Genomic DNA, 14,362 nt, shown 5'->3' with positions numbered 1-14,362 from the left:
TCCTAACTTAAGGTCTCTCACTGACATCAATGCATGACTAAGTGAAAATGTGAAAATGAAGTGGAAGGTATAATTCGCCCATAATTATGACATATGTACAGAACCCACTGTCTCCTCATCAGGCTTGCGGCAAGAAGTCATGTGTTTCCTGGGACACGGAACATCTACCTTGGCAGATGACAGCGGTGGAAACGGTATTTCCTCACTAAATACACTGGTTTACAGCTGATTTATAGCCTCTTAGCACATCAACCTTTAGCCTGCGGCGCCGCAAGGCTAGCTCTGCCACTCTAGCATTGAAGACCAACACATGGGACTCAGTGACACTTGTTACTGTATTTTATTTATTTAACCCTTTATTTTACTAAGTAAGTTGACAGAGAACAAATTTTCATATACAGCAAGGACCTGGTGAATTAAAGTTGCGAGATAAATTACAGGTTTGGTTGTATAAACAACAACAGAGGAAAGAGTGTGTTCACAGGAGAAATCAGACCCCTGAAGTAACATGGAGTCTCCTGTTCAGTTGGGCCTCCTCCCCTTTGCAGCGGGTTACATGTTTGTTTTTCCTCACTCTCCCAGCTATAAGGTGTTGAGTTTCAGCGCCAGCCAGAAAATCCCCCCTAAAAACCTCAAAGGGGTGAAAACCTACACCGCATTGACTAAACGCCGCAAAAACTCCACAAAGGATGTCTAACCTGCTCTTCCAATCAAATAGCACTGTTGTTAAAGACTGTTGGGGTTATGATACAGTACAGTCCCAATAGTTGACTTAAACTGGGCTTGTTTGAATGGCGTCTGGCTGTACAAACCACAAGGGAGAGACTAAGCACACAACACACCCACACCTGAATTGCACAGGAAAGATTATTTTACCAATAGAAGTCCATCCCTGCTAGATAGTAAAATTAGACTTGCCCTCGCCACACCTTTGTGGTGAGCAACAGCACTGATTTATCTGTAAGTAAGACAGGCAAGAAACAAGAACGGTGATATGACATTACCTTTCTGAGAGGAAATAAGAGGCAGAGGACACAGCCAAGTCTAGCCTTGATGTTGGTGTGTTTTAGTGTGTGGCATCCTGGGAAATTCCCCCACTTGGACAGCTTTACAACTATTATCCCCACACACCTCCGTAAAATCCCTCACACACACACCTGAGAAGCAGCACACACTACTCACTGCAACAGCCGGAAGTGAGTTATGTCATTTCAATGAGCTTTGTCTATAGCGGGTATTCATGCTGGTGTGCGTCAACGCAGACAGGACATGTGAGGGCAAAGCCCGAGGTTTGTTAGGGGAGGGCCAGTACCTGTGCCTAGGAAAGGGTGGGGTGGGGTCAGCCGTGGGTGGTGAGCATGCACCAATACAAATCTCTGCCCCCTGTGGCAAGCAAGAAAGAAACGCACTGCGCTACTACTCTTTGACAAAGGGGAGATTGATTCAAATTCATTTGAATCTTTTTCTGCTCGTACCGTCATGAGCTGTCACCAAGATTAGATCAAGATGGAAATTGAAACAATTTAACAATAGGCTACGGGTAAGACATCTTTCCTTGTTGAGTGAGTCCTTCTATAGCATGTTTTCTTTTGAGACTAATACTTTTGCACACAATATTTGACTACTTCAGCATTTTAGAAATGTTTTCATTTCAGGGAAGGAGTAGGTCATGCTGTGATTGTAGGACGATAAGGAGAGTAGCCTATTTATTACAATGGACTGATACAGGTCTGTTATGCTAAGTTAAGCAGAGGGACAACACACACACACACACAAATCAAATCATATTGGTCACATATACATGTTTAGCAGATGTTATTGCGGGTGTAGCGAAATGCTTGTGTTTTTAGCTCCAACAGTGCAGTAATATCTAACAAGTATTATTTAACAACAATACACACAAATCTAAACTAGGAATGGAATTAAGAATATATACATATATGGACGAGCAATGTCAGAGCAGCATAGTTAACATTGTTTGCTAGTGGCGTGTTCGAGAGTCAAATTAACTTTCCCGTGGCCGATTTGGACGGCCCTACTGTGCAAGGTACTGAAGCTGGAAAGGTCATGCAAACTTCAAAAGGGATGCATGTGGCAAAATACAATCAAGAGAAAAATAATATAGTAATCACAGGCTAGAAAAGGTCCGTCAGAAATGTACTTCTTACATATAAAAGCATTGCGATATGTTTTGCATTGGTTAATATTCCGTTGGCATCATCAAAGTGTCTATAATACATGTCAATGTTGTAACATGATTTTCATTCTATACGGAAATATGTTTCACAATTATGTCGTTCGAGAAACTGCTACTTGTTTTTTTTGTTCCCACAGTTCTGCTACCCTATTCATGAATCTTCCACGAACACAATGGCAATGTTACCACAGCCTTATCCTAGCCTTAACCACGCACACACTACACGCATGCAAGCAGGCACACACGCACGTAGACACACACACAGTGATGTGGCTTCACACATGTAGCCTTCCTTAGAGGGAAAAGTCCTGCTGGATGTGCCTAAGAAGAGACTATGTCTGGGCATGGCCAAGACACCCTATGACACTTTATGATGTTGCTGCATTGTAAAACAAACATCACTGTCGGACTGCTACAGATTGTGGTCTGTTTAAAACGTGAAACAGAATTAGCACAGTGCCTAGCCTCTTTTCACAGCTGCTGTGAGAAAAGACTACTAAGTGCCTAGTACTCCGACCTTATGCCAGTGTCCGTTAAAGCAATTAGTTCAGTGGCTGGATATATCCTAACCAGATGTCACCTGAGGTAATCATGGAAACTAGTGTGGGGCCAAACAAGCTGCTGTTTTATCTCTTTGGCAGGTGTTGTGCTGCCGGCTCCAGTGCTTCCTTCCTCATTGGGTTGTTTCCCACTGGTCACAGACGTCAATTCAATGTCTATTCCACATTAGTTCAATGTCATTTAATTGAAATGATGTGGAAACAGTGTGGGCCCAGTGGGTTGGGGTCTCCTGAGGATCCTGTGCTTTGCAAATAGAGATCAATGACTCACCCAGCAGTCAACAGCAAACACGAACCTCATCAAAGGAACACTACAACTCTATTCACAGATGTTCTAGTACTCTATTCAATTATAAAGAGATTTTGATTCGCACAAGCTGGAATTCTGTGCAGTTGTGATGGGCATGGGGCAGTGGGCTAAGAGGCCACAATAAAGTGGGACAGATTCTAGTCTAGTCCTTTATCTGGTTGCATGGTGGAATGTTAGTGTTCAGTCGCCAAGTGAAACCTCTCCAGTGAATTAAGTGCAGTGACTGCCATGCTGATAAAACCAACAGTGGAATACTGACAGACTTACCTTTGTAGTCTACTCTGGCACTTCAGTCCCATCCTGTGCTGCCAACGAGCAGTGTGCTCACCCTGCACCATCTAGCCTCCATCTGTAAGAAGTCACAAGTATCCCACAACTTTAGGGGGGAGAGAAAAACATCAGCAGCTGCCCATTAACTGTAGACACACTTCCTTGTCTGCAGCTGCCTGTAAGTAAACTCATCAAAGTTTTTCCGCTACTCTAACTGTCTAAGGGTTACTACCAGCTCTTCTTATTGAGAGCGGCTCTCTCAGAACGGTACCTGCCCTCTGCAGCACAGAAAAGGTGTTCACCACCTAGCGGAACAGCTACAGCTTGGTTCAAGTAGCTGAATTGAAGGGACAAAGAAACTGGTTCTACAACTTATCTACAGGGTAGGGCAAGCGGCAGGATGATTGAGCACACTCAACACAGTTAAGGAAATGTGACCCAGCTATGAAAGTTTGGGAAGGGACATGTCTGTCAAAAACGAAAAAGTAATAACAAAATAAATGATGTGTACAATATATTAGTTAATGAATCCAGCATGTAGTCTAGCGATTAAGTTCGCTGGTTCGAATCCTCAAGCCAGCAAATTGGGAAAAATTCGATGTTGATTTTATTCTGTTATACTGTTCATATCGTTGTTTGTTATGACGTTTCACAAGTTCACGTGCAGTATGGAGGTTCAGTAAGTCCGGTACTGTTACACCGGTGCTGAAATGACACAACAATATTTTTAGGGATATAAAAATGGATACGTTGTGTCAGGCTAGGAGTCGTAGACGCGAGGACTCCTAGCACCGCACGGCGCTGTGGCCACAGGAGTTTGTTTCCTTCAAGTCAAAGGTTTTTCTGTGAATATTTTTTTATAACTAACACATCAGTCGTAGCTCTTTGTACTATATGTGGAGCTAGTTTACAGAACTGTCTCGATAGGCAATAGGAAAGTCGAATAACTATGCTAAACTGGGAAGATGTCTTAGTCTGACAGTTACAGAAATGGACTGATTATTTTTCAATTGTCGTGAATTTACAGTCATTCAAGCAACTGAGTGCTTGCTAAGTTAGCTAGCAGCCAGATTCTAGCAATGCCTCTCGTCCCTGCAAACCAGCCACAATTGCTTCGCGCAAGTCAGTAGGACGAACCTTATGAACACTGTCTGAGGAACAGGAACGCGAATTTGCAGGCAGGTAGGATAGACCGATACCTTACATGACAATTTAGAACATAGCTATGCTAGTCAGTCATGTCCTGCTTTATGATGCACTATATATGCAAAAGTATGTGGACACCCCTTCAAATTAGCGGATTCGGCTATTTCAGCCACACCCATTGCTGCATGTGTATAAAATTAGGCACACAGCCATGCGATCTCCATAGACAAACATTTGCAGTAAAATGGCCTTATTGAAGAGCTCAGTGGCTTTCAATGTGGCACTGTCAAAAGGATGCCACCTTTCCAACAAGTCAGTTCATCAAATGTTTGCCCTATTAGAGCTGCCCCGGTCAACTGTAAGTGCTGTTGGAAACTTAACAATAGCTCAGCTGCGAATTGATAGGCTACACAAGCTCACAGAACGGTACCAAAAATCATCTGTCACATCACATATACTTTTGGTCATGTAGTGTATTTATATTATTCTTACAGTAGCTACTCTTTTTTTCCCCCTTTACTCATACAGCTGCATTGGAGAAACGAGATCAAACTCCTGTCAGACCTTGCATACTGTGGTTTAACCACATTCTCAGGTAGGTAAACAAACAGCTTCACCCCCGTAGTACTGTGTTAAATCTGATATGCAAGCATGTCTTTACCACACATTCTCCCTGTCCCTTCATGTGTCACCCAGGGTACCAGATGTAGGGCGAAGAGTATGTCAATATCATCCAGGTGGACCCCACCCTGCGCGGGGGCATCGTCCCGTGCCAGACAAGGAGCCCAGGTGTATCTCCACAGCCTGTTTCCCTACCTGCTGGACAAGTTGCTGGTGTGCCTGGAGAATGAGCTGGAGACAAGGGAGGAAAGCCAGGGAGGGGGAGGCCGGAGAGCAGAAGTGGCCAGTCCCTGGAGCCTGGATGAGAGGCTGGGTCCAGAGGGTGGTGGGGCAGCTCACGGAGCCCCAGAGGAGGATGTGCATGCTGGTCTTGTTGGCCCTCCAGCCGGCACTCTCCATCATCCACCGGTTGCATGTGGCCCTGTTTTACATCAGCGGGGCCTTCTACCACCTGGGGAACAAGACGGCCAGCATCCGCTATGTGGGTATTTGTTTGTGAACCTATGAAGGAACAGAGATTCGTGTCAATGATGTGAGCCCCATTGTTAACCTTTGCAACTACCACAAAGGGTAAAGAAAGCTTCAGAATATGTTTTGCTTGACATTAAGAAGATATATTTTGGGGTTTAAAACCTATAAATACAATCCCAAATGGTTGGATAGTAGATCCTTTGCTACACCACTAGTAATCTCCAACTGATTTGAATAATGTCTCTTCTGTACTAGATACATCTAGCTAGCTTGCTGCTCACTGCTAGCAGGCTGTGTGGGCAGCAAAGCAGGTTGGAACTGGATATCTAGCTAGCATTACAGATTGACAAACAAGATAGCTTAGATAGATAGCTTAGATAGATAGCTTAGCTGGGTTATCAAATGAATGCCTGTGTTGGAAAATAGCTAGCTTGTCACGTTCAAAGTCCTTAGCTAGCTAAGCAACTTGAGTCACTCAATGACTTTTGGTGATGCAGTCCATCCTGACCAGAAAACCAGTTATTCTAATCTGTTATCGACGACAACTAGTTGGGCAACGTCTTTTAATTGCACACAAAGTGGTGATGTCGTTTTCTCAACAATAGTTCTGATTTATGTTGAATAACTGCCAATTCTTGCCTTGCCTCAACTACAGCATGACACTTAACGGAAGTTGTAGCTCTTGGTAAACGCATTTGGTAATGTTCCCACGAGACATGAACCCATCAGTGGCACAGGACATCGTACTGCATGCAGTTGTTGTATTGAATGAACTTTTCACCACCTTGGCTTCGTAGCTTGAAATAACTGGTAAAAGTGATTTGTTTTGTCAATTTGACATGGTTCCTCATAGGTCTTTTGTCAGACATCAGCTCTGTTGTAGATAGAATACATGATATGAAAATATTATATTTTTAGCCATTTAACACAGCACTAAATTGAAGGTTTCAATTAAATTCATTTTTCTTTACCCATGGTGGGCAGGACCTAAGCAGTTGCCAGGGAAGCAAAGCCGTAAAGGGCTGTTTTTCTCCATTCAGTAGTGCACACCGTAGAAAACATTTTTGCAATGGAAAATAAAAGCTCTTTATTTTTACAAGTTCAGGCAATCCCTCAAGCGCATTTGTTTTCTGTTGCAAAATGTTTTGGTACTGTGTGGCCTAATGAATATGACCCATGTTACTAGTGTATGCTTCGGCATGCTATTTCTCACCATTCTTTCTTTCCCCGGACGGTTAGCTTTGGGTGTGTGACGGGGGATGACAAGGCCATCCGGAGCAGCTACAGGCTCCTGGGCGTGGTCTCCCTGCTGCAGCTGGCCCTCACTGTGGCCCTGCAGCTCAATAAACTCTGACAGAGAGCCCAACAGGAGTGGAGACAACACAGGAACCTGCCTTCCAGGTACACTGCAGGAAGAATAGTAGATGTTACAGAAGTGTTTGAGGACATTAGAATGATGCAAGAGGGATACAATTGCCCCATGCATCCTTTTCATTGTGATTGAGGTATGCATATGAATTTTGCAAATACACGTGTTACAGTTAACCCATAAGAGTGTGTGTCCGTCCGTCCAGGTCTCTAGTCTGTAGAAGAGCCCAACTCACCCTGTGCATCTCGCTGTATCCTGTGAATAGAGGAGAGGAGGCACTCGACCTCTACCCCATGTGGCCACTTGTTCTGCTGGGAGTGCATCACAGAGTGGTGTAACACCAAGGTGAGACCATAGATGCATTAAATGACTACTGTTCTATTTTATTATATGGGAGAAACACTATGTACGTTATTTAAGGGGCTATGACTACTATAAAAGTAGCACAGTCCAGAAACGACCTCTACCCTGCAACCACTTGTGTATGTCTGACAGGACTGGAGGGGTATAAATATTTCACCTATCTAGTATGTCAGAGGGTCAGTGCTATGAAACCAAGTTAAAAACTATAAATGCAATGCATCACTATTGTTTTCTCCCTCCACAGACAGTGCCCTTTGTGTCGTGAGAAGTTCCAGCCTCCTCGACTGGTCTACCTGAGAAACTACTCGTTTCCAGAACCACTAGCGTGCATTTTGTTACATGGCTTCACTTTCTAAATGACTGGATCGCCACATTGGACTGTTGAATCGTTAAACACACCTTTGTCTTTCTTAGAGTTTAGCTATCCCTGTTCAAGTTACTTCCAAATAGCATCTCACTTCAGAGAATGCCTAGAAATCTTATTTTGGGACCTTGATTCAGATATTGCTGAAAACTCTGTCAAGTTATCTCCAGTGTGAAACAAAATGGATAAAGCGTTTCAAATTGTTTTTGTAATATTTCAGAATATTATTGTGAAGCTCTTTCATTCTGTATCAGGGATACACACTGAAATCATTTGTGTATATTTTTCGTTCTTTAATATACTTGTTTTATATATTTTATGGGCATGCATAATGCAGTGTACTATATTAAGCAATCATTCATTTTGAAATGGTTTGCATATGAATCATGTTTGGATTGTATCAGTCTAATTTATCTGAATTAAACGTAATAAAATATAAATCAACTATGCAACTTTTGTAATAAACAACTGTGCAATTATTTATGTGTCTTGTTTTATTGATAAAGTGGTGACTGTAATGCTTGTTGACACTATGGCTGTTTTTGTGGATCAGTCACGTCTTAGCTCCAGCCTGCAATGCTTCTGCTACTGACTGGCTGCGAACGGAAGAGTTGGTTCAGGTCAGTGGAATCCAGCAAATTGGCTTTAAATGGTTTCTTCATGAAATTGTATTCTGAACTGGTTTGGAAAATAAACCTACCAATAATAAGTATCTTAGTTCAATGTGAGCTTTCTACCACGGGTAATTTACCGGTAGCTAACGTTAGCCAGGTAACGTTAATCAAAGCTCAGCTGCACACTGTAACCAAGGTAGCCAGCTAGCAGCAGTTAGCTATTTGTTTTGATATGTTCATGCACTTTCCACTTTGTCAATTTGTAACTATTTTGCGGCAAGATGACATGTGTAGACAGTTGATATAGGAAATCCCAGCCAATTTACAAGTGTGTAGTCTGTGTTTTTAATAATCTGCCTCTGATCCGCTTAGTGGGGGGTGCCATGTGTTCACCAGGCAGCAGTAGACAATCTGTGCTTTTAAGGCAATAGAACCGTGAACGAACGCTGAATAGATGACAGTTTATGGTAAGAAACCTGGACCTTTATCATTTCTTTCAAATGGACATTATGTACACAAATGTTGTATTTAAATGTAATGCTTTATTCAAATGTTTGGCCCAAACGATAGGCTGCCTAGTATGTAAATTAATAAATCATGCAATTAGGTCTGAATTATATGTTCCGCTCCACATTTCAGAATGGCTTGGCATTCCCAGAGAGGTCAGGGGAGGCAGTCTGACGGATTGTCTCAAAGAAAGTACGTGCCCAGGAGGCCCCTGGTCCAAAGAAACCTGTCTGTCTGTGGGGAGAATGAAGTGGACCAGTTACTAGACCTCCTTTCTACTCTCAACGAAGATAGGCCTCCCTACTTAAGTGTCTCTGATGAGGTGCTGGACAGGCACACATCTGAGCCTGTCTTGAGACCGAGAAACCTGAGCCGCAACACTGATTTAACAGAACGTGGTCCCGCTTGGAGTGCCAAGCTTGGGAAGTTGTCCCATCAGGGAAGTGAGGAGAAAGGGTCAGAGGTCAATTTGACTGACGGGGATATCCTTGTTCCTATTCGGTTACAAGGGGGTGCTTCATTGACCTCTGGTCATCCTTATGGCTCAATTGCGGGTCGAGGTGATGGTGGCAACTGTGTCAATTGGCTTGGGAAATGGGGCAGGGGACGTCAACAGCCAGTGGAGAGAGAATGTGTCTCTTTTGTCCAAAAATGCAACAGCGGTTCACTAGGTTCTACCTTTCCCGGAGATGCTCCTTTCTACCCTGAAGTCCCCGACATGCTAGACAGGCGTCAGGGGGAACATGTAAAGCCTGCCTGCCCGAAGCAGAATGAAAACGTGTCAACATTCCAGGATCTACTAGAGTCCTCCTGGAGATCTGCGAGCTTGCATAGGTCAATGTTGGATCTGGAGATCGGCTTATCATTTGTGGATCTAGGCCTACTACCCCAGGCACTGAATACCTCTGGAGACTTGGCCTTATCTCCTGTGAATATTGGATCTCCTTTAGATCACGAATCTCATGGCCCTAGGCCCTCTATCTCTTGCAATGCAAAAATGTCATGCTCCATCATCCACTGTCACAAAGGGGGCAGAAGGTGTTCTACCAGCAAGGATGGGTCTTCCACAAGTCTATATAAGGCTAACAGGGAAACCGAGTTCTCTGAACTCCATCTTCAAAGCGAAATCGCAAAGAATGCTGGACAACAATCAACAAACATCCATTCTCCTAGTGTATCAGTGAAGGCACACATTAAACCATGGAGGAAAGCTGAAAGAAAGGCAGAAAAGAAGACTGATGTTTTTGCGTCGGCCATGCGTGGCTCAGATTTACCAAGTAATATGTACTTTTTACCTGCAAGCCTCTCTCAGTATAGCTTCAGCGGTAGACAAAACAGCACAGAGGTGGCGTACCCTGAGCATAATACAAAATGGTCCAATGAATTCTCAGGTCAAGCTAAGTCAGATTCAGTGGGCACTGTGCATAGGTTTTACCCTACTTTAAAAGGGGTGGAGGATTTGTTTGAGGTGCCGAGAGTCACAACAAGTAATCCAGCTGTGTCACATTCTCTCTTGTGGGAAGAAAGACTTGGAATCACTAAGAATTTGGGTCAAATTACCCTCTCGGACAGAGAGAAGGCAGCTCACCTGAAGCGAAGCACTCTGAATGCGCCAAGCCAAGACAACAGAGAGGACCTCTCTCTGCTCCTCCATAGCCATGGCAGAAGAACTCCTGGGTCAACTACTCCTGAAAGGCAATGTCAGATCGACCCATTAGTTACAACACACACAGGCACATTGCATACATTGACAGGAGGCGCCAGTGGTGAATTTATTGGTGAAAGAGATCTGTCTGCAGTTCATCAGTCCTTGCCTATGGTACGTTGACACACTTAAGCACCTTTGCTGAGCGTGTTCTTGTGTATATCTATTTATATGGCTGTGTGTGTCATAACAGGCTGTGTGTGTGTGTGTGTAACATGAGAAAATGATCCTGGCCACTCTAACACCTTTCTTTTGTTTGGGCAGCCTATTGACGCAGTAGAGATTCATATCCCCAGTCTTGTGGAGACAATAGAGGACAGGTATGGGACTCCTTAGGTAAAATATCTGCAAAAATAACAAGTCACAAGCTGTCACTCAGACACCTGACACAAAATAATTGGGTGAAATAAAGCACACAAAAAAACATTGAGGTGCAGGAGAGGTGTCAATTCCTTTAGGATGTCCATGGACATTTAATGTTTTGGAAAATAATGAACAAGCAGCCAAACTTTGTAGAAATAAATTTGGGGTGAACTTCTGTTCAACAGCAACATCTCAAGTGTATAGGTATTGTGTGGTGGTGTGGGAGGGGGGGGGGGGGGGTGGTATTGTGATGTTTGTGCCTCTTAATTGCACCTGAGGGCTGGAATGTACTTGTAGCAGGTGGCTGGCACTCTACAGATTCAGACTGCAGTTGCGCTGCTTCAGGACATGGGACCATCAGTGGAGGTCACACACACGGGCCAGACTCCAGCACCGGAGACACTTCCTGAGGACCGGCCTCTCTGCCCTGAGGTGGGCTGTGGTGACCCGACGTGCCCAGACAGACACCCTTGCCAGGAGGACGGATGCTCTGACCCTCGCCCACTGTTTCCATCGGGTCAGCGATGATACTCAGCCTGGGTGCCTGTCTGTTTCTGCTCTCTTGCCAACTCCTTCAATTGTATGCCGATTCCATAAGGAGTTGGCAAGAGAGCAGAAACAGACTGGCACCCAGACTAATAATTGCTAGGTCCAGAGGGTTTTCCACACCATGCAACCTAATCAGGAAAAACTCCTAGCCATAACTATAACTAGGACCCAGAGTTCTTCCTGGTCATGTCACATGGTCACGATGAACTCCTGGCCCTATGAAGAGTGCATGGTGTTTATGTTGAGATTCACACTAGGCCTTAGACTTTACATTGTATGAGGGTAAGACACCCCATCCACCACCAATGTGAGGCACCCACCTATGTAACAGAGGACAATGTGCTGTTGTTGCCGGGGCAGAATGTCTGTCTGGTGTTTTCTCAGATGTTCACACAGCAGAGCTAAATAACAAATATGACATGTCTTCTGAGGACATATTGCTCAACTCCATGCTACATGGAAACTAACCTCGTCCCCAGGCTCTACCGCAGAGTGCCAGCTGGCAGACCAGATTGCATGGAAACAAACTTTGGCTATTATCTGGGACTATCCTTAATGTATGCTTGTATGAGAATATTCATTTATCATAACTGACATACAGTGGATTTGGAAAGTATTCAGACCTTGACTTTTTACACATTTTGTTACTTTACAGCCTTATTATAAAATGGATTCAATAAAAAAGTCACTCTACACACTACCCCATGATGACAAAGCGAAACAGGTTTATTAAAAATATAAAACAGAAATACCTTATTTACATAAGTATTCAGACCCTTTGCTATGAGACACAAAATTGAGCTCAGGTGCATCCTGTTTCCATTTATCATCCTTGAGATGTTTCTACAACTTGGAGTTCACCTGTGGTATATTCAATTGATTGGACAAGGCACACCCCTGATTTGGAAAGGCACACCCCTGTCTATATAAGGTCCCACAGTTGACAGTGCATGTCAGAGCAAAAGCCAAGCAATGAGGTCGAAGGAATTGTACGTAGAACTGCGAGGCAGGATTATGTCGGCACAGATCCAGGGAAGGATACCAAAAAATGTCTGAAACATTGAAGGTCCCCAATAACACAGTGGCCTCCATCATTCTTAAATGGAAGAGGTTTGGAACCACCAAGACTCTTTTTAGAGCTGGCCGTCCGGCCAAACTGAGCAATCGGGGGAGAAGGACCTTGGTCAGGGAGGTGACCAAGAACCCAATGGTCACTCTGACAGGGCTCCAGAGTTCCTCTGTGGAGATAGGAGAACCTTCCAGAAGGACAACAATCTCTGCAGCGCTCTACCAATCAGACCTTTATGGTAGCGGGTCCAGATGGAAGCCACTCCTCAGTAAAAGGCACATGACAGCCCGCTTGGAGTTTTCCAAAAGGCACCTAAAGGACTCAGACCATGAGAAACAAGATTCTCTGGTCTGATTAAAGCAAGATTGAACTCTTTGGCCCAAATGCCAAGCATCACCTCTGGAGGAAACCTGGCACCATCCCTACGGTGAAGCATGGTGGTGGCAGCATCATACTGTGGGGATGTTTTTAAGTGGCAGGGACTGGAAGACTAGTCAGGAGATGAACTTAGCAAAGTACAGAGAGATCCTTGATGACAACCTCCCCCAGAGTGCTAAGGTCCTCAGACTGAGGCGAAGGTTCACTTTCCAACAGGACAACAACCCTAAGCACACAGCCAAGACAACGCAGGAGTGGCTTCGGGACAAGTCTCTGAATGTCCTTGAGTGTCCTATTTACCCGACCAAACATCTCTTGAGAGACCTGAAAATAACTGTGCATTAACGCTCCCCATCCAACCTGACAAAGCTTGAAAGGATCTGCAGAGAAGAATGGGAGAAACTCCCCAAATACAGGTGTGTAGCGACCTACCCAAGAAGACTCTAGGCTGTAATCGCTTCCAAAGGTGCTTCAGCAAAGTACTGAGTAAAGGGTCCGATTTTATTGATGTATATATATATATATATATATTTTTTTTTTTTATACATTTGCAAAAATGTCTGAACCTGTTTTTGCTTTGTCATTGTGAGGTATTTTATGTAGATTGAGTGGGGAAAAAAACAATTGAATACATTTTTGAATATGGCCGTAACATTTTTCTGGGGGAAATGGCAAGGGTTCTGAATACTTTCCGAATGCACTGTATGTGTAATGTGTGCTACGAACAACATACAGAAATGTAATCTTCATGAACATCCAGCTTATTCAAACGGCTAGTTATTCCTCTCATTCTAACAGTGGAGGAGGTGTGTGGGACAGATGCGTTGTCTCAACGTGAGCCCTGGCTCTGTGCGGGGTGACATTGGGGTCGTGTGCCTGCTGAGGAGACTGACCCAGCCCAGCAACACCCTGGTCCTGAGGACGGCCTACTGTGCCTGGAGGAGGCACATCCAGGGCATGCAGCTCGGCAGGGCATCGCTCATACACTACCAGTAAGACAGACAGACACACAACCATCCACTGGGCACAGATGTCAGTTCAACATCTGGTTTTGATTTACATTTGGTTGATTTGTCAACTAATGTGAATTCGACAACAAATTCCCTTATGTCCTTTACTTTTCCCATGTAAAAGACCCATGAGCACCAACATGTGAAGTTCATAGGAGCACATCAAATTTGGTGTCAAATTAAAGCGGAGTTTATATTTTTTATAAATTAAGGCATATCAATTTTTCAACAATATTCCTTCCTAAAATGTGGAATAAGCAAAGGTTTTTCTTTTGGTTAAACAGATGGAAAAGAGGTCTTGGGAAACATCTACCAGTAAAAGTGTTAAAAGGTATTAGAAATTAATTAATTAATTAAGACCATTGCCAACTAATATAAACATTTATATTTGTCTGATAAATTACTAAAATCTAATATTTAATTTTGCTGAAATGATTTGCCTTCTATAAGAAATATTGCCTAGTGTCTTGTCATTCTGTTTCCTAAAACCCACATA

At 43.7% G+C, this 14,362-nt stretch overlaps 1 protein-coding gene and 1 pseudogene across 1 annotated transcript in view; both read left to right on the top strand.

Annotated features, from left to right (window-relative positions):
* Positions 1 to 1,240: 1,240 nt before the first annotated feature.
* Positions 1,241 to 7,907, top strand: LOC139367299 (peroxisome biogenesis factor 10-like; annotated as a pseudogene).
* A 5,768-nt stretch (positions 7,908 to 13,675) lies between these two features.
* LOC139367298 (uncharacterized) overlaps positions 13,676 to 14,362 on the top strand; it is a 75,321-nt gene continuing 74,634 nt past the window's right edge. Inside the window, exon 1 of the mRNA XM_071105522.1 lies at positions 13,676 to 13,848. Coding sequence (XP_070961623.1) covers positions 13,676 to 13,848 — 173 coding nt within the window. The remainder of the gene's footprint in view (positions 13,849 to 14,362) is intronic.

The sequence above is a fragment of the Oncorhynchus clarkii genome, chromosome 16 (genome assembly GCF_045791955.1).
Source record: "Oncorhynchus clarkii lewisi isolate Uvic-CL-2024 chromosome 16, UVic_Ocla_1.0, whole genome shotgun sequence".
Lineage (NCBI taxonomy): Eukaryota > Metazoa > Chordata > Actinopteri > Salmoniformes > Salmonidae > Oncorhynchus > Oncorhynchus clarkii.
This window is presented reverse-complemented; position numbering and strand designations above follow the sequence as displayed.